General features: G+C 42.6%; 1 protein-coding gene across 2 annotated transcripts in view; it reads left to right on the plus strand.

Annotated features, from left to right (window-relative positions):
- The window catches only part of LOC122638261 (putative ATPase N2B), a 137,907-nt gene that overhangs the window by 76,741 nt on the left and 39,603 nt on the right, over window positions 1-21,563 (plus strand). For both annotated transcript variants that reach the window (XM_043831137.1, XM_043831136.1), the window contains exons 11-12: window positions 11,138-11,230; window positions 11,607-11,734. In XM_043831137.1, the coding sequence (XP_043687072.1) occupies window positions 11,138-11,230; window positions 11,607-11,734 (221 nt within the window). The remainder of the gene's footprint in view (window positions 1-11,137; window positions 11,231-11,606; window positions 11,735-21,563) is intronic.

Consider the following 21,563-nt stretch of genomic DNA (forward strand, 5'->3'; position numbering starts at 1 on the left):
GTTGGTGCTATGGGAGAGAATAAAACTACTTCAGTTGTTACATCTCAATCTGAAACAGTGAATGTCACTATTACCTCTATCAAGCTGAAAGGGAGTTCAAATTACTTGTTCTGGGCTCAAGCAGTAAAAGTTTATATTATGGCTAGGAAGAAACTCAAGTATAATACCTCCGACCCTCCTGCCTCTGATTCAAAAGATTATAAGGATTGGATGCAAGAGAATGCTGTTATCTTTATTTGGTTATGGAACCAGATATTGCTGCAAACGTGATGTTTCACACCACTGCTAAGGGTGTGTGGGAGCATTTGAAAGATACCTATTCACAGGAGAAAAATATGAACAGGGTGTATGATCTCTGTGAAAAACTCTTTCAGCTCCGTCAGTCAAACAAGCCCCTCCAAGACTACTATAGCACCTTTAAGGGTCTTGTTGAGGAATTAAATGTGTTCCAGCCACTCACCACCGACATTGACAAACTAAAAGCTCAGAGGAATGAGTTTTTTGTGTCTAAATTTCTGGCTGGCCTAGATTCGGATTTGAAGTCTTTAAGGGACATATTCTTATTGGAGAAACAGTTCTTACTCTTCTTGACACATTCTCCCGCCTACAGCGTGTCACTTTTCCTGGGAAATCTCTCTTCTCCCAAGGAGAACTTTGCCTTTGTTGCTTGTCGTGGTCGTGGTCATGGTCGTGGTCGTGGACGTAGCTCAGGGGGAGGACGTGGTGGTAGTGGCGGTGGTGGTGGTCGTGGAACTGGTGGTCAGTCAGGTGATAGACCTTTTTGGACGTGTACTCATTGTGGGAAAACTGGACAAACTGTTGATGTTTGTTGGGACAAGCATGGTAAGCCAGATTGGGCAACTCAGTCTGCCAATTATGCACCGTCTGAAGGGGGTAGTGATGGTGATGCCCATAGTGATTCTCCATAGGTTTCCCTACCAGGTAGTGGTTCTACTACAGCTCCTCACCGTGATGAACTCTCCCAATTATTACGGCGTTTACAACACTTGGAGGCATCCAATCTTACATCCACCGGGCCCTCTTCTTCTTCTGCTACTCTAGCTCATGCAGGGACACCTGCTCTTCTTACCACTACTACTCCATCTTGGATTATTGACTCTGGGGCTTCTACTCATATGACTGGTGAGTCATCTGTATTTATCACTTATTCACCTACACATTCATCATCTCTTGTTATCCTTGCAAATGGTTCTTCCACCCCTATTTCTGGGCATGGTATTGTCTCTCCCACTTCCTCCATGAGTCTCTCCTCTGTGTTACACGTTCCTCAATTACCTTTGAATCTTCTTTCTGTTAGTCAAATAACTAAAACTTTACATTGTCCTATGACTTTCTTTCCTTGTTGTGTTTTTCAAGTTCTTCACACGAAGAAGAAGATTGGTGGAGGATGTGAAAAAGATGGACTCTACTACCTTGACCATGGTTCTCCTAGTTGGATTTTAGGTTAGGGATGCAAGTAAATGAAGGAGAAGAGGTTGGAGGAAGAAGAAGACAAGGTGGGAGAGAAGTGACTATTTCGGTTATAATTCCTTGAGTAGTGGAGACTTCTCCACTCAGCTATATTATGTCGTTACTAAGATAAACATATTACATCCACCTCCCTAGGGAGTTAAAAGGTAAAAAAGGGAAAAAAATAAGAAATTACATAATAGGACTGCTGGAATATAACCAGTTCCTAAAATACCCTTAGACCAAAATATCTAATAACTCTAATACTCCTCCTCAAGCTGGATAATAAATATCATGCATTCCCAGCTTGCATAAAAGGGTACCAAACTGAATGGAGGTAAGCCCTTTGGGGAAGATGTCTGTCAGTTGATCACCAGTCTTCACAAAGGGAGTACAAATGCAGCCAGAGTCTATCTTCTCCTTGATGAAGTGTCGATCCACTTCAATATGCTTAGTCCTGTCATGTTGCACTAGATTGTTAGCAATACTGATGGCTGCCTTGTTGTCACAATAGAGTCTCATAGGGCCTTCAGTATCAAAACCCAATTCATGAACTAGTCTTTGCAACCATATGAGTTCACACACTCCATGAGCCATGGCCGTAAATTCTGCCTCTACGCTGGATCTAGCTACAACAGGCTGTTTTTTGCTTCTCCATGTGACCAAATTACCTCCCACAAAGGTACAATAGCCAGAGGTAGATCTCCTGTCTGTAATGGATCCAGCCCGATCGGCATCGGTAAAACCTTCCACTCTTAAGTGATCATGCTTGGCATATAATAGTCCTTTCCTTAGAGAAGACTTCAATTATTTGAGAATACGATATACAGCATCCAAGTGGCCACTTTTGCGGGCATGCATAAATTGACTCACCACTCCCACTGCATAGGAAATATCTGGGCATGTCATAGAAGGATAGATAAGCTTCCCTACTAACCTTTGGTACTTTCCTCCATCAATAAGAGAGGGACCACAATCTTCTCCTAGTTTGTGGTTCTGCTCAATAGGGGAACTTGCTGGTTTGCAGCCTAATATTCCTGTCTCTGTCAACAAATCAAAGACAAATTTCCTTTGACATATGTTGATTCCTCTCTTGGACCTTGATACTTCAATCCCTAAGAAGTACTTCAAGGGGCCCAGATCTTTGATTTCAAACTGTTGAGCCAAGTAGAACTTTAGTTTATCTATCTCAGCTGTATCATCTCCAGTGACAACAATATCATCAACATAGACAATAAGGGTTGTAATGGTACCATTACCCCGCTTGGTAAACAGAGTATGGTCTGCTTGACACTGGGAATACGCATTCTTCAGAATAGCCTGCCGGAAGCGTTCAAGCCATGCCTTTGGTGACTGTTTGAGACCATATAGTGCCTTCTTGAGAAGACACACTTTCCCTTCAGTTGAAGGTATTTTGAAACCTGGTGGAGTTTGCATGTACACTTCCTCTTCAAAGTCATCATAAATTTAGTAAGGCATTTTTTGAAATCCAACTTGTATAATGGCCAATATTTATTGGCAGCGAATGATAAAAGGACTCTTATATTCCATAGACTTGACTATACCCCTTGGCCACCAACCTTGCTTTGTATCTCTCAACAGTACCATCAGATTTATAATTAATTATGTAGACCCATCTGCATCCAACTGGGACATGTCCCCTAAGAAGATCCACCAATTGCCAAGTACCATTCTTCTCAAGAGCCATCATCTCCTCAGACATAGCTTGTCTCCGCTTTGGCTCAGACATAGCATCAGTAACATTCTTGGGAATAGAAGCAGTAGAGACAGCAGCAATAAAGGTAAGACCTGTTGGAGAAAGAGCATTATAGGAAACAAACTAGGCTATAGGATTAGTACAAGCTCTTTTCCCTTTTCTAACAGCAATAGGAAAGTCTAAATCAGATAGAGGAGAAGGGATGTCACCTGATTGAGAAGAATGAATCTCGGGATGTGGATCTGGATCGAAAGAGGACTCTTAGCAGGTCTTCCTTCCTTTACTCTGCAAGCTTTCACCTTTTTTGTACTTAATGTGGTAATCCTTCTCCTTCTCATTACAAGAACCACCTTCAACATTCACAACTAATTGATCATCAATATCAACCACATCCACAGTTCTGTGTTTTCCAATGTCAAAAGGAGAGAGAGGGAGAGGAGAATGAAGGAAATCAGTAGCTTGTTCACTTCCACAATTTCCCCCTGAAGAGGATGTTGAAAAGGGGCAAAGAAAGGGACAGATTTAAGGAAGGTAACATCTTTGGAAAGAAGACACCGACGAGAAGAAGGATGATAGCACTTGTAACCCTTGGAAGTAGAAGAATACCCAAGAAAGAGACACTTGGGAGCTTTGGGATCAAGTTTGGTGCGATGGGGTTTGTTAATATGCACATAACAAACACAGGCAAAGGCTTTGGGAGGAAGAGAGAAAGCAAAAACCTGTGGAGATAAGGTTTCGAAGGGAGATTTGGAACCAAGGAGTTTGGTAGGCATGCGATTTATGAAAAATGAAGCAGCGAGAAGAGCTTCAGACCAGAAGGTCTTAGGAACATGCATGCCAAAGAGAAGACTCTGAATGACCTCCAATAAATTGCGATTTTTCCTCTCAGCTACCCCATTTTGTTGGGGTGTGTCAACACATGCTAGTTGATGGATAATGCCATTCTCAGTAAAATATGTTTGGAGGCCACCAAACATGTATTCCCCCCCTTTATTAGAACGAACAATTTTGATTCGAGTATCAAACTGAGTTAAGAATCATCTGATAAAAAATTTTAAATGCATCACAGACATCACTTTTATGCTTCATATGAATAGTCCAAGTAGCATGAGAGAAATCATCAACAAATGAAACAGAGTAACGATAGCCAAATAAAGTAGTAGGGACAGGTCCCCAAACATCAATATGCAAAATATTGAAAAGAGAAGTAGATCTATTACCATGATATAGATAAGGTGAACAACAGTGTTTGGCAAACATACATGGTTCACAATGAAAAACATGAGAACAGGAAATAGAAGAAAATAAGTGAGGTAATTGTTTCCTCATTACAAGGAAAGATGGATGGCCAAAATGATGATGCCACAACAGAATCCACAGAACTACTCTCATTACGTCCACACACATAGGACTGAGCTGTGGGCAAAAAAAGGTCAAAAAGATAAAGTCCTTGTTACTCACGACCACTGCCAATAATCCTCTTCGTCACCAAACCCTGAAACAAACAATGAGAAGGAAAAAAGGTAACAACAGTTCAGAGATTTAGTCAAATGGCTCATAGATAGAACACTAAAAGTAAGTTTAGGGACATGAAGAACAGAAGTAGGAGACATGGATGATGTAACAGGAATATTGCCCTTACCAGAGAGGGAGGAAAGGGAGCCATCAGCTACCCTAACTTTATCCTTACCAGAACAAATGGTATAGGAGTCATTATAATAGGACGTACTAATCATGTGGTCAATGGCACCAGAGTCAATGACCCAAGTTTGGGCTACAGTAGAAACTAAGGTGGAGACTTGCAAAGCTGAGGATGAAGAGTAGCTAGCCACTGTGGGTGTAGGAGATGTGCTCAGCTATGACATGACCCTGCGAAACACCACATCTGCCAGAGTGGAGTCATCCTGTGTAGCATCTGCCTTAGTCATAACAGAGTGTGCTTCTCAAGTGCCCCCTCTACGGCCACCACGAGTACCACCCCATGTACCACGAGGACGGCCATGAAGAGTCCAACATCTATCCTTGGTGTGTCCAGATCTCCCACAATGATCACATTTAAACCTATCTCTGCCACCTCCACTATTACCACCTGTCTCAACTGCTCTGTCTTCCCCATGGTTAGGCCCCTAGCCTCTATCACCTCCAGGGGTGTCCCAGAAAGAACTAGAATTGAGAGCTGACCTTTCAAGAGATGATGCTGGAGCTGGTTCCATAGTAACACGCCGAGTCTCCTCACTTTGTAAGTAGCTACACACCTCATCAAGAGATGGAAGAGGGGACCGACCTAAGATCTGGAGCCTGATTGGTTCATAATCATGGTTCAGGCCACCAAGTAAAGTGAAGACTCGCTCCTTTTCAAGGGTGCGATGCACCTTTGCTTCATCCTTTGGATTGGTCAATTGATGATCCTTGTAGTGGTCATACTCCCCCATAAAACTGATATAAGCATTGTAGTATTCAGAAATGGTATTGTCACCCTGCCTCATGGAATTAATTTTTTGGTGAAGCTGATAGACCTTGGCAGAGTCACCTACCCCTTCAAAAGTCTGGGAGACACTGTCCCAAATAGCCTTGGCAGTTTCTTTTCTCATAAACCTTCTCCTAATCTCGTGCTTTATGGAGAAGATGAGCCATGTCATAACTATGGAATTTTCTGTCTCCCACTTCTCATAGGTAGGAGAACCAGGCTCTGGGGCTTTAATAGCACCTGTAATGTACCCAAGCTTCCCTTTGCTCCTAAGGGAAAGCTTCACTGAGTGTGACCAGTCAAGGTAATTGGTGTTGTCAAGTTTCACAATGGAGATTTGTGGATGGAGGTTCTCAAAAACAACTTGAGGGGCTGTTGGAATGGGCTGTGAATCAGCCAAACCAACCCCAGAGACATCTGAATCAACCATATTGTAGGGAAAAAAGAGGCACTTGACTATAAACATGAGTATCCAAACCAAGTGGGGAGTACACACCCAACCCAAAGATGGAACTCAACACAAGAATCTAATTCCAGCAATGTAAAAAACTTGACAAATTCCACCCCAATACTCTCCAATGAGGAACACAAACTTAAACAAGCTCAAAAAACTTCCCACAAAGCTGTCCATAATCAGGTCTCGACCAATACAGCAACCCTTTGCAGTCCAAAGACAGGAAAAGAGGAAGACAAGCATTCTCGGTTTTACCTCGGCAGGAAATGAGGCTCCACGAAATGGAGCTATGCTCAAACAGGTCTTGTAATCAGTAAAGAGGGACATATGGAGCATAATAACCATCCTTGGGCGATTCTAGTAGTCCATTCCAAGACTCAAGCTCATGCCCATTCCAAGACTCAAGCTCATGCCGAGGGAGAGAGAAACCAGACTTGCAACTTTCAGCTGGCAGAAACCATAGGCAGTGGCTTGGTGCTCTTAAAACTTCAAGAGAGCTCAACTCAGCTTAAATAGCATCTTCAAACACTTGAGTAGGTTATATAGAACCTATTGCATACTTCTTCAACAAGTTCTTCACATAGGAATCTCCTCCTTGAAATCCTTTGTGACCTAGGATAGGAGAAAAAGGCTGAATACGAATCTCAAACCTAAAGCTCTGATACCAAGTTGGATTTTTGGTTAATGTTAGAACCGTAGGGGTATTTTAGACCCTTTTCTTATGTTTTTTATGTTTCTATTATGTGGGCTTTAGTCCCACATTGCTTATTTGTACTTTTGTTCTTTATGCTCATTGATATAAATAAAGAGCTTGGGATGGTTATTAATCATCCAAGCCTTACTCTAATTCTAAATCTGTTAACATGGCATCAGAGCAGGTTTTGAATTGGGGTCCTCTACCTTCTATTTTCAGCTCTTCCTTTCTCCTCTCTCTCTCTCTCGATCTCCTCTTCTCTTCTCTCTTTTCTTCTTTTGTTTTCTATTCTTCAATAGGGCAGCACTGATGAGGTGATCCATAGATCCAGCTGCTGCCCTTTCTCACCTCATTCCATGATTAAATAAGTTTTTGATATCAATAACACCTTGGCTGCGATATTTGAAGCTTCCCATATTTGATTGATTCCACCTCAACTGTAAGGAATCAATCTCCCTTATTGAAGATCAAGAACTGCAACAGGTTCCTTTGTTGAAGTTTTTTTATCTAAGATCTGCCTTGAAGACCCCCTAGATCGATTTTTCCAAAAACAGGGTTTTATTCAAAACCCTGACAAATATCGATCTAGGGGCTGTTGTCCTCTGTTGGGGCTGATATTTGGAGGGGTGCTTAGTCTCTTCTAGACCCACACTCGAGCCAAGTTTCAGCTCAATCCAGTGCTTTTTTTGCAGGTTTCTCTCCCTACATTGATCTCAACAAAATCAGGGTTTTTTTCGAAACCCTGAAAAAATCGATCTCAGGGTTTTGAGCCTTTATTGGTGCTGGTTTTTTGAAGGCTGGTGGTTCTTCACTTATAATGACATATCTGCCCCAAATTTGAGCCTCAACAATTCAGTTTTTGGCCCTATTCTTTCCTATATCGATTTCAGCCTAGCAGGTTTTTTTTCAAAACCCTGAAAAAATCGATCTAGGGTCTACACTTGTCAGCTGCTGCTGATTTTTGGAGACACATCTTATGACATTGAAAGGAGATTCTCCTCCAATTTTCAGCCTTTAATTTAGAGGATTTCTTGTGTTTCTTGCTACCACAGCCTTCTCTGCGATTTGGTTTGTTCTGCTGCACTTATGGCTGAATCTGAAGTTTCTACTGGAACTTCTATTGATAATGGGTATAGTGGGAATGATACCCGTGATCTTCTCCCTAATCCTATCAAACTAGATGGGAGCAATTACCTGATATGGTCTCGCTCTGCCTACTTTGTCATTGCTGGCCGTGGGCTTACTGGCCATATTGATGCCACTACTGTCACGCCAGCTGAAGCTGGCCCTTCTCTGACCAGGTGGATCTCCAACAATGGTGTACTTATGTCCTATTTGATTGGCTCAATGCACTTAGACCTTGCCGATGGTTTTCTTCTCCTTGATACAGCCCATCAAATTTGGTCTGCTTGCAAGGAGATATATGGACAGCTCAGTAATGATGCACAGGCGTATGAGCTCCGGAAGAAGGCCAATAATGCTACTCAGGGGGAGTTATCTGTCTCCAAATACTATGCTACTTGACGTAGTCTCTGGCAGCAATTGGACCATTTTTCTGATTACCATCCCACTACAACTACTGCTATCACTGCATATAAGAAACACCTGGACAAAACCAAGGTCTTTGATTTTTTGGCTGGTTTGAACATGGAGTATGACCAGATTCGTGTTCAGATGTTGGGTCATTCCCCTTTTCCCACAGTTGAACAATCCTATGCTTTGGTCTCCTTTGAAGAGAACCGTCGGGCTGTTATGCTCCACCCTCCATTTACTCGAGGTTGTCCGCACTATTATGTTCTATATGCATGTTCCAAAGCAATTTTGGTGTGAAGGGGTGCTTACTGCCTATTACTTGATTAATCAAATGCCTTCTTCTGTTCTTGCCGACAAGTTCCATTTTTCCATTGTTTTTCCTCGTCAGTCCCGTTTTCATTTACCTCATGTTTTTGGGTGTGTTTGTTTTGTTGACAATCTCCTCATTCTGATAAATTCTCTCCTCGGTCCACTAAGTGTGTTTTTCTTGGATATTCTTGTACCCAGAAAAGGTACAAGTGTTATGACCTTGTCTCCCATAGGTATTTTGTGAGTGTTGATGTCACCTTCTTTGAGAACCGTTCTTATTTTTCTTCCTCCTCCTCTATCTCTGAGGATGAGTGGTGTGTTGATGCTCCTCCTCCTGTCCCTACTCTTGTCCCATTCCCTACTCCACCAATACAGCTTTATTGGCAGCGTGACAAGATAGTACCCCAGGAAGAGGTTCCAACGGCTCCACCTGTTTCACTACCTCTGCTAGCTTCTTCATCTAGTGAAGCTCCACCTTCTTCTTCAACTGATGACTTACCTATTTCCTTGTGTAAAGGTACTCGCTCTTGCACTCAAAAGTCCACTGCTTTATATTCTATTGATAAGTATGTGTCCCTTTCTCACTTACCCTCTTCTATTCATACTTTTGCCTTGTCCTTATCTTCCAACCCTATTCCCAAAAATCATATTGAGGCTCTTCGTCTTCCTAGTTGGAAGAAGGCCATGGATTTGGAAATGGATGCTCTCTTATCTCGTCACACTTGGTGTTTGGTTGATCTACCTCATGGAAAGGAACTTGTTAAGTATCGTTGGGTTTAAACCATTAAATACCTTTCGTATGGTTCTATTGAGCGGCTTAAAGCCCGTCTGGTTGCCAAAGGGTGTACATAAACTTATGGGGTGGACTACTTTGAGACCTTCTCTCCTGTTGCTCGACTGAATTTTGTTCGCCTACTTATTTCTATGGCAGTTAATTTTGGTTGGCCCTTGTTGCAGTTGGATATTAAGAACGCCTTTTTGTATGGTGATCTTTACTACTTTCTTGGCATTGAGGTTGTGAGAAGCAAGAAGGGTATCAGTCTTTCCCAGAGGAAGTATGTTTTAGATCTTTTATCTGATACTGGCATGCTTGCATCCAAGCCAGTAGATATTCCCATGAATCCTCATTACAAGTTTGGTGTAGATGATGGAGATCCTCTCAAGGATGTGCACCAATATAGGAGTTTAGTTGTGATGTTGATTTACCTCACTGTCACGAGACCGGACATCTCATTTTTTGTTGGTGTTCTGAGCCAGTTTATGCAAACGCTTCAGAAAGCTCACTGGAATGCTGGCATTCGCATTCTTCGTTATTTGAAGGGTACTCCCGATAAAGGGCTGATTTATCGTCCTACTCGTCATATGGATCTGGTTGTTTATTCTGATGCAGACTGGGCTGGATCGGCAAGTGATCGTCATTCGACTACAGCTTATTGTACGTTTGTTGGGGGTAATCTTGTCTTGTGGTGTAGTAAGAAACAAACTACTATTGCGCAGTCAAGTGTTGAGACGAAGTACCGGGCTATGGCCCACACTATAGCTGAGTTGACGTGGCTCAAGTCTCTCCTTCTTGAGATGGGATTTCTTGTGCCTACACCTCGATGAAGATGTATTGTGATAACCAGGCAGCTATATATATTGCTAGTAATCCTGTTTACCATGAGTGGACTAAACATATTGAGGTGGACTGTCACTTTGTTCGCGATGCTATCTTGAAAAAGCTAGTTGAGACCCCGTTTGTTTCATCTTCAAATCAGCTAGCTGATGTTTTCATCAAGTCGTTGTTTGCTGCTAATTTTCGCACATGTTGTAACAAACTGAGCATGGGAGACCTATATGCTCCAGCTTGAGGGGGAGTGTTGAGAATTAGGGGTAGTTTAGTCATTGTCATTTTGGGTTTTGGGGTTCTATGTTATATACTTTATTTTCTGTCTTTATTTGTCAAGTTGTATTTGGTAAGGGCTTAGGGGTAATTTCATAATAAACCCCTAACCAACTTACCTTAGATCTGCCCTTTATTATTAATAGAACCCAGGCCCTGCGATAGAACATACAAGCTCTATTGCAGGCTGGCTTCTCTTCCCTCTCTGAAGTGTGCTTCTCCTCTTCTCTTCTCTTCTTCTCCACTCTTCTGCTGATTAGTTAGTGTCCGATTTGTAACATTTCTATTATAACTATTTTTAGTGCTAGCATTACTATTAGTAATGTCTAATGCTAGTACTCCTTGTTTCGCTTTGTCTTTCCATGTATGCATTCTCATGCTTTCGAGAAACCTTTGGCCAAGTAGTTGATTGTTGGAGGACTGGATAGACTACATTATCCTTCTATTTATTGAGCTCTGTTGAATCCTATAGCTACTTATCTTATTGACAGATCTGGTCTTATATTTTCAGTTAAGGGCAAGATTTATCCTCTATATATTTTTTTCTTTTCTGCCAACGTTTTCTTATTGATTGAAAGAGACTTTTCTTATTGTAATGTTTATTTCATCAGGTTGGGGCAGCGGATTATATTGCAATAGCCAAAAATTATCACACAGTCTTTATATCTGACATTCCTGTGATGAGTATGCGTATCCGTGACAAGGTAGTCTTGCTGCTATTGTTGCCTATAGTGTGCATGGTAATCCCTAACTAGAAAACTATAATAAGGTATCATCTGGGATCTTAAGATTCATTTAAAGCGTGTACTTCATTCAACTACAAATTGTTCCACTGTTTACATCAGCAGCCTTGAGGATCTAAAAACAGGAAACTATTTTTACTGGTGGTGGAATCTGATCCATTTCATCTGGATCCTTTTGCTTAGCATTTTGTGAACACTTGAAAATAATATCCATGTATGATAGGTTGGACTTTAAAGTTCCATATGATTGGCATTATTGCAGCAAATAGATTTCATTTCACATATCCTTTGCAGCCTTGTTACTGTTTTGACGTTGTCTACCTTTAACCCTCTTCAGGCACGAAGATTTATCACCCTCATTGATGAGCTCTACAATCATCACTGCTGCCTTTATTGTACGGCAGATTCTTCTATTGATGATCTATTCCAAGGTACAGATGAGGGAATGCTTTTTGACTTGGAAAGGTAATTATTTGCTTTCTTTTTCTTCCTGTTCAAGGATTATTCAGCTAAGCAGATGAGTACCATTGGGAATTGGGAACCTCCTAGACTTCTCATTTCCATAATGTCATTTCCATTTATATAAAAGGTAAATTACATCTGAGGTCCCTGACATTTGTAAAAACTATGATCAGAGAATCTCATGTTCCGAATTTATGCCTGGGGTCTCTTAGTGCATGACACCATTAAAAAAATTGAATGGAAGGTTGAATTCACCACTATACCCTTCTCTCTCTCTCTCATAGTGACATTCTTCACTTGGCTGACCACTTTTTACTGACTGCTTTTGGCTGACTGTCATGGAATTAAGTATCGCACTGTATCATTTCATAGATACCGATACGTATCGTTATCTCAGGGTACTGATACGATGCAATGAGATGCGTCTTTTTATTAGTATTGTATTATATTGTATCGGCCGATAGGTGCGATTCGATACGATACGATCGATACGTACCTATTGAAATCCTTGAATAATGGCTTGTGAACAATGTGTCCACAGCCTCTTTATTTATAATCAGAGATCATTACAATAAAGGAAATAAAATCCTAGTCAAATCACATGTGCAACATGTGCATAATGAACTTGAACATTTTAATGTATCCAGGTCCAGGTCACGGATCAACGGGTAATCCGTGAACATTCAACACTCCCCTTCAAGTTGGTGCATACATGTCAAAAATGCCAAACTTGCTAAAAATAGAACAAAATAATTTACTACCAATTCCCTTAGTAAGAAGATCAGCCACTTGATCACTAGACTGAACAAACGAAACACAGATGACCCCTTGCTCCAGCTTTTCCTTGATAAAGTGTCGTTCAATCTCAACATGTTTGGTGCGCTCATGTTGGACTGGATTATGGGCAATGCTGATTGCGGACTTGCTGTCGCAATAGAGTCTCATTGGAAGGTCAACTGACAATCCAAGATCTTGGAGAAGTCCTTTGAGCCAAAGAAGTTCGCAAATGCCTTGTGCCATGGCTCTAAACTCAGCTTCAGCACTTGACCGAGCAACCACTGCCTGCTTCTTGCTTCTCCAAGTAGTCAAATTTCCTCCAACATAGGTGCAATATCCAGAGGTGGAAGTGTGGACCTTCTATCATCAGGGTTGCTTGCCCAATCCGCATCAGTATAAGCTTCTACCCAGAGATGACTACGTGAGGAATATAAGACTCCTTTACCAGGAGAGGACTTTAGGTACCCTAGAATTCGGTATGCTGCCTCCAAGTGAGACGAGTGAGGATCATGCATAAACTGGCTGACTACACTTACTGCAAATGCAATATCTGGTCGGGTATGAGACAAGTATATCAATCTCCCAACCAACCTCTGATAACTGCCCTTGTCAATAGGGTCACCATCCTTACTCTTCAAGTGTGTGTTAGGTTCCAGAGGTGTATCGGCAGGTTTACACCCAAGCATCCCAGTGTCCTTCAATAAATCGAGAGTATACTTTCTCTGAGAAAGAGATATACCTTTAGCAGAGTAGGCAACCTCTATTCCCAAGAAATACCGCAACCTGCCCAGGTCCTTGACCTCAAACTCGGTACCCAAATAGGTCTTCAACCACTGAATTTCTTGTTTATCACTTCCGGTGATCACTATATCATCTACATAGACAATCAAAATAGTGATATGCTGTCCCGCCCTTTTAACAAGTAGCGTGTGGTCAGCATTGCTATGCTGATATCCATTAGCAACCATAGCTTTATGGAAACGACTGAACCAGGCCCGGGGAGACTCTTTTAAGCCATACAAGGCTTTCTTCAATTTGCACACCTTTCCCTGAGTGTTTGGTGAGGCAAAACCCGAAGGTATCTCCATGTAAGAAGGCATTTTTCATATCAAGTCGTTGAAGATCCCGATCTTGATTCACAGCACAAGAAATGATGACTCTCACTGTATTCATCTTTGCCACGAGAGCAAAGGTTTCTTGATAGTCAATTCCTTGGGTTTGAGTGAACCCTTTGGCAACCAACCTTGCTTTATACCTTTCAACTGAACCATCAAATTTATGCTTCACAACAAATACCCATTTACAGTCAACGGGTCTCTTTCTTGATGGAGGAATTACCAAATCCTAGGTTTGATTTTTCTCTAAGGCACGCATTTCTTCATGCATCGCATCCTTCCATTTTTGCTCTACTATTGCTTCCTGCCAATTGTTAGGGATAATAACAGAGGATAATGAAGACACAAAGGCATGGAAAAAGGAGTAAGGGAGTTGTAAGATACAAATTTAGAAATTGGATGTTCAGTACAAGTCCGCTTTGGCTTCCAAACAGCAATAGGTAAATTCAGACTGGGATCCTAAGGAGGCTTACTAGGAGAATGAATGGGAGAACTCAGAACAGGTGCTGATTGAGTAGGTAGTGTGGTAGTGGTCTCTTTGTACAATGGTCCATGAGGAGGAAAAAATGTCCCTTGAGAATAATTCTTCAAATCTTTCTCCCCCTGAACTGGTTGCTGCTCAATCGGTCCCATTTCTTGTTCTTGACTTGTAATCCCATCCTCCAATTACACAGAAGAATCCTCTATAACAGGTACATGAACATCCACAGGAACAATCAGTGGGACCTCTGAATCTGCACTTATGGTCTCCCCCTGCAGAGGTTCCGGTGATGAAAAGTAGGCCTTAGATTCATATAACACAACATTCATGGTAACAAATATTTTTCTGGTTGGAGGATGGTAGCATTTATAGCCCTTTTGAGTAGCCGAGTAGCCAAGAAAAATGCACCGAAGTCTCTTTGGGTCGAACTTGCCATGAACATGGTGGTTTCGGGCAAACACCACACAACCAAAAATTTTTGGTAGTACAACAAAAGTCGAGGAGCCCAATAAAACATCTAACAGGCAGCGTCCTCCCGAGACTCTGGAGGGAAGCCAATTAATAAGATAAGTGGCTGTGAGGACCGCATCACCCCAGAAATGAGGGGCAACAACCATATCAAACATCAGAGATTGAGCCATCTCAAGTAAATGCCTGTTCTTGCGTTCAGCGACCCCATTCTAAGCAGGTGTATCCACACAAGAGGTCTGATGGATAATCCCATGAGTTTCCAAGTATGATTGAAAGGCACCATCCATGTATTCTTTGCCATTGTCAGACAGAAGAATTCTTACCTTGGCATCGAACTGGGTCTGAACCATCTTATGAAATAAGGTAAAACAGTGGAAAACATCACTCTTATTGTGCATCAAGTAGACCCGAGAGGTCCGACTACAACAATCATTGAAGGTGACAAACCACTAAAAGCCAGATGTTCAGAACTAGAATACTAAAACCAGAACTGAGAAAGCTTGAATGATCTATTGTGATCACCCAGGAACCTTTATTTATAATGCTGGAATATGAAATTATATGACCAAAATGCCCCTGCCTAGCCGATACAGCTAGGCAGTACATAAACAACTATAAAACATAATAATAAAGCACCCAAAAGACCAGAATACCCCCACGGTATTCTGGTTTACATTATTCAACACTCCCCCTCAAGTTGGAGCAAATATGTCGATCATGTCCAACTTGACTAGATTAGGGTGAAATAATTTTCCAGGCAGACCCTTAGTGAAAATATCAGCAAGCTGATCCGAAAAAATCACAAAGGGAATACAAATCTACCCATCTTCTAATTTCTCCTTGATGAAATGCCTATCCACCTCAACATGTTTGGTACGGTCATGCTGCACCGGGTTGTGTGTTATACTAATTGTAGCCTTGTTATCGCAGTACAACATCTTAGGAAGGCGAATAGGGAGACCCAAGTCTTGTAGCAGCCCTTTAAGCCAAAGTAACTCACAAATTCCTTGTGCCATAGCTCTGAATTCAGCTTCGGCACTAGAACGAGCAACTACATTCTGCTTCTTGCTACGCCAGGTAACAAGATTTCCACCTACAAAAGAGCACTATCCAGAAATGGACTTCCGATCTGCTGAACCAGCCCAATCAGCATCGGTGTATGCCTCTATCCGTAGGTGACCATGTGAGGACAAAAGAATGCCCTTTCCAGGAGCTGACTTCAAATAATGTAGAATATGAAGAACAGCCTCCATATGAGAAGTGTAGGGATCATGCATAAATTGACTCACTGTACTTACAGCAACAGCAATGTCTGGACGAGTATGTGAAAGGTAAATCAGCTTCCCTACAAGTCTTTGGTACCGGCCTTTATCAACAGGCTCACCACCATTTTCCTTGAGCCGAACAGTAGGATCCATAGGAGTGTCCGAAGGGTAGCAGCCTAGCAAACCGGTTTCAGCCAACAAGTCTAGGACATACTTTCTTTGGGAGAGAAATATGCCTTTTGCAGATCTGGCCACTTCAATCCCAAGAAAGTATCTTAATTTGCCTAGATCTTTAATCTCAAATTCCTGGCCAAGGAAGGTCTTCAACTGTCTGATCTCATCACCATCATTGCCAGTAACCACTATATCATCAACGTAGACTATAAGAACAGTGAGTTTTTCACCAACCCTCTTGATGAAGAGTGCGTGATCAGCATTACTCTGCTTATAGCCCACAGAAATCATGGCCTTGTGGAATCGACCAAACCAAGCCCAGGGTGACTGTTTCAGCCCATACAGTGCACTCTTCAGCCTGCACACTTTTCCTCTATTACTGTTACAAGAGAACCCTGGTGGAATGTCCATGGATACCTCCTCCTCCAGTACTCCATTCAGGAAGGCATTTTTAACATCTAGCTGTTGCAACTCCCAACCAAGGTTGACTGCACAAGATAACAACACACGAACTGTATTCAACTTTGTAACAGGTGCAAAGGTCTCCTGGTAGTCTATACCGTATGTCTGAGTAAAACCCTTGGCAACGAGCCGTGCCTTATATCTATCCACGGTGCCATCCACCTGTTTTACCACAAACACCCATTTACATCCAACGGTTTTCTTCCCAGATGGAAGAACAACAAGCTCCCATGTGTTATTTTTTTTCAAGGCTTCCATTTCTTCCATCATGGCTGCCTTCCACTTTCCATCTGATAAAGCTTCCTACCAATTATTAGGAACATGAACAGAAGAAAGAGAAGTAACAAAAGCACGAAATGATGGGGAAAGGGAGTCATAAGAGACAACATGAGATATAGGATGCTGAGTACAAGTCCTGACAGCTTTGCAAAGGGCAATAGGCAAGTCAGGAGAAGGAACATTACCAGGTGGAGAGGTAGGTTCTGGATCCAGGTTCGGCAATTGGATGGGTACAGGAGCAACAATGGATTGAACCTGATTATGTCTCCTTCTATAGGTCTTCATAGTGCTAGCATCAATCCTCCTCTAAAATTCACTAATGGTCCTCTGGACAGGAGTTTGGGCTTGAGGGGTCTCGCCTCCCGAACAGAACCTCGGGCCTGGATCGGGAGTGGTCCGCTTCCCCCGAACAAGAACTTCTCCCCCGACTCGGGGGGAGGACCAGAAGTAGGCTGAACAGACTCATTATAGACAGACTGGAGTGGAGGAGGATGCTCAACAGTCAACACATCTTCGCTAACACTCTCCCCCTGAAGAGGTGGGGACACATAGTAGGAGAGACGCTCATGAAACCCAACATCCATGCTGACAAAAGTCCGGCGGGATGGAGGGTGATAGCATTTATACCCGTTCTGAGTGGCAGAGTACCCCAAGAAAATGCACCGAAGACTACGGGGTTCAAGCTTGCCCGGGGACCTGGTATCCCGGGCATAGCACACGCAGCCAAACACCTTAGGGGGAACAATAAAAGAGGAAGAGCTAAGTAGTAGCTCAACAAGGGGTCTAGAGTGAAGGACCCGACTGGGCAGCCTATTAATTAAATAGGCGGCAGTGAGAACAGCATCCCCCCAATGAACTGAGGGGACGTTCCTGGCAAACAAAAGGGCACGAGCGACCTCTAAGAGGTGGCGGTTCTTCCTCTAAGCCACACCATTTTGGGCTGGAGTATCAACACAGCTGGTCTGATGGAGGATCCCATGGGTAACCAGGTATTTTAGATTTTTGGAACTGACCTTCCATATACTCTCGCCCATTATCACTCCGTAAAATTTGAATAGTGGTATGAAATTGAGTTTGAACCAGCTGGTGAAAGTGCTGAAAACATGAGAAAACCTCACTTTTGTTGTGCATCAGATAAACCCAAGTAAACCTAGAATAGCAATCAATAAAGGTGACATACCACCGATGACCCAAAAGAGCAACTTTTCTACTAGGACCCCACACATCAGAATGAACAACATGAAATAAAGAAGATGACCTTTTATTAAAAATAGGATAGTTGGAACCATAGTACTATATCTCGCGATATATCGGTATCTCGGGCCTACCGAGATATCCGAAATATCCGAGATATCGCGAAATATTCCCGAAATATTGCATTTTTTCTGCAATATTTCGGGGGTCCATCTCGGGGGGTATTTGGCCATATTTAGGCCTGAAACTTCATGGACAGCCTTATTTAAGCTTAATAAACACATTTAAACCATAAAATTGTAAAAATGTGAATTCAAATTGGTGTTTTGGGCTTGCACCCTTGATTGACATACGGTCGCCGACCTTAATGTATAAATAGTTAAATACACATAGATTAATGAAATCACAACTTAAGTTACAAATTACAAGTGCTAAATCGCTAATAGTAGTTCTGTGCCTCCTGGATCAATCCCACTCATGCCTCGCCGAGTCGACGTCCATTGCTCTCTGCTTGAATGACATATGTGGACCACGGTATAGAATCGGAGAAGAAACGAGTGTAGTCATCCACAAGTGTCACGTAAATGGAATCATCAACATCAGAGGTAACCTATCCTAGGATATAAACTAGGGTTACCAATCGATCCATCCGTGAAGAAGATGATCCACTGTGATATGATGTTGGCGCCGCGCAAGAGGCGATGGCATTGGCCGCATGTATGGTCGGTGAGGTTGGTATCTAGGTCCGCTAGGGTATGCAAAGATGTTATCTACAAAAGATGATCCAAGATGTCCTCGGGACTGGACCGTAGTCATAGTCCCCTACCCCACTAAATCGCCCATATGATGATGATCCATCTCCATATCCACCGTAAGGTTGTGATGCACCATAATCCGATGCCAATGGAGTGGCATGTGCGTCAAAAGATGGGGCACGCCAATGTCCAGTCGGTCCTCCCTCCCTATCACCCATACTCAAACCACCAACAGAGCTAGATAGGTTATCAATGTCCATTTGATCAGTTGCAATCGTGTTGTTTCTCACCCCTACGCTTCTGTTGTATGTATGTAGGGGCCTCTCGAGGGGGGGGCGGGGGCACGTGCTCCGTGGTCCGTATCTTGTGTGGCATGATCAAACCGTGTCTCTCCAGTGAATCGGAGTGGGTCTACAGTGCCGAATCCCGGGCCTCCGGCCTACCACATAACGCCTCGCATGCCGTCATATTCTTCACCAAAGATCACCACCACCAACATCACCACCACCAAGATCACCATCACCACCACCAAAGATCACCATCATCACCATCATCATCATTCGAGGACTTAGACCAGCCTTCATCATCAAGAACATTGCCACCAAGTGGGCTGGAATGGTATGGGTGAGGCTTCCTGCATGTATCCGACCTCGTCACCATATACTCGCCCACATCGCACCAATCTCGGTTATCATGGGGTCGGGCCTACCTCCCTCCTCATCCAACACCGGCTCACCTCTATCCTCACCCAATCCACAATAGGGTCCTCATCGCCCGAGTCAACTTGAAAGATGTCACTAGATCAATGGTGCCCCTCTGTCCCTCATGTCCCATGCGTATGTGTTGCAGTTTCAGCCTCAAGTTGTAGGCACATACACCATGTCAGATAAACGTTGAGACCCCAATCTGTTGCGCCTCTTGGAGTGGATGAGTGCAAAGGTACTCCAGTTCCTCTCACAACCAGATGCAGAACATGTTTGGGCAAGGACTTTAATTGCTATTCTTCTTAAGTTTTCAGCCGATTCCCCATACAACACCCACCATTCCGCATTACAAGTTTACAACAAAAAAGACATGTGTCAAATGTTGTTTCAACTTTCAACTTTCAAATTTCAATACATATGTAATTTAAAACTTAAAAGAATTACCAAGATCACCACGTGCTCGCCTCAGATCGCAGCCTCGGCTCCAAAACTTCCCAATGCATCCCTAAATACCTCGATCTATACCCTGTGGAAAATTAGTAAGTACTTCTTCACTACTTATTTGAAAGCATCAATAAGTTGAGTTTCCAAATGAACTCACTTCATTGTTGCAAATTGCTTGTAGTGCACCATCTGGCTCCAACTTCTTCACTACTTGTTTCACAGCATCAATAAGTTGAGTTTCCAACCCAAGCCTATTGTTATATTGATACTTAGGGTTGAAGTAGTATGCTGAAATATGACATATAGAATAGAGGTATTGTCAAATGCATAGGTAATTAGTAAATAATAATACTATGAATTAGTAAACATAAAACAAATTTACTCACCAGCCTTATGCAGTGGATGCATAAGTTGATTCTCCCAGCGAGCATTTATGATATCTAAGAAGTGTTTGCTACTGCGAGGACCCACACTATAGACACTATCTTTCATCAAGTCTATTGCAGCATATAGGACTGGCATGGTTGGGCCCTTCAGAGCGGAGTCAGCAACATGTAGAACTTGAATTACTGGCTCTAAAACTTTCACCACTTTGCTTAGTTTGGTCCAGAAGTCCTCAGATGACATCGTTGTTTGTGCTTCCCTCCCATTTGCAGTCTTGGAACCCTTCCATTGAAACCACTCCTCAGAAGCAAACATGCTTCTCAGCCCGGCCTTCTTTGTCTCAATGCTTTTGAGGGCAATGTAGTTGGTGGCAAATCTTGTGATGCCAGGCCTAACCAAGTCACCCCCACATTTTTCCCTCAATAGATTGAGTGCATAGGAGTGGTTGTATACAAAGTTGGTGACTTGTCTTGCACTTTCAACCACAGTCTTCACCAACTTTAACTTTCCCATATCTTTTAGCATTAAGTCAATGCAATGGGCTGCACAAGGAGTCCGAAGAGCCGGTACTTATTATTGTTCATCATCTTCTCACCGCCAGCTGAAGTTACTTCCATTGTCCGTTATAACTGACAACATTCTCAATACCCACATCTTTTTCCACTACTTCCTTTAACAATCAGTAAATATATTTTGCATCCTTTATCTCTTTGGATGCATCCACAGATTTGAGGAACACTGTCCTCCCATCACAATAAATCATGAAATTGATGATGGACTTTCAGAGGCCCATCCATCCATCTGCCATTATAGTCACCCCATATGTCTCCCACATATTCTTCATCTCACTAATGTACTCATCAATCTCACTCTTTTGTTGAGGTAGATAAACATTCATTACCTCATATGGGGTGGGGCCCTTGAATCCTGGGCCAGCCTCTGCAATGGTATCTATCATGGTATCATAATGGGGGCCTTGTGCAGTGTTTGCTGGGATGGTATGGTATAGCATCCACTTAGCTATTGATTCTTTAACCAATCCCTTCATCCCCTTCCATGCTCCTTTGATTCTGGGTTGACTGCTTCCTTTCTTCTTATGCAATTTAGGATCAGATGTTGATGGTGGTACTGGTACTGGTAGAGGTGTTGGGGTTGCCCTCACACTTTGTGATCTTTTAAAAGGATTCAAAGTTTTAGGACCTCCAGAACTGCCAGCTCCTCCACTACCCCCTACTCTTTGTCTCTGCTGATCATCTTGAAAACTTCCTCTACTCCTTGAAACAGTCCGCCTAAAATCCCTAGCCTCCTCTGCTGTTTGTATGTCATC

Source organism: Telopea speciosissima, chromosome 8, assembly GCF_018873765.1.
Source record: "Telopea speciosissima isolate NSW1024214 ecotype Mountain lineage chromosome 8, Tspe_v1, whole genome shotgun sequence".
In the NCBI taxonomy this organism is placed as follows: Eukaryota; Viridiplantae; Streptophyta; class Magnoliopsida; order Proteales; family Proteaceae; genus Telopea; species Telopea speciosissima.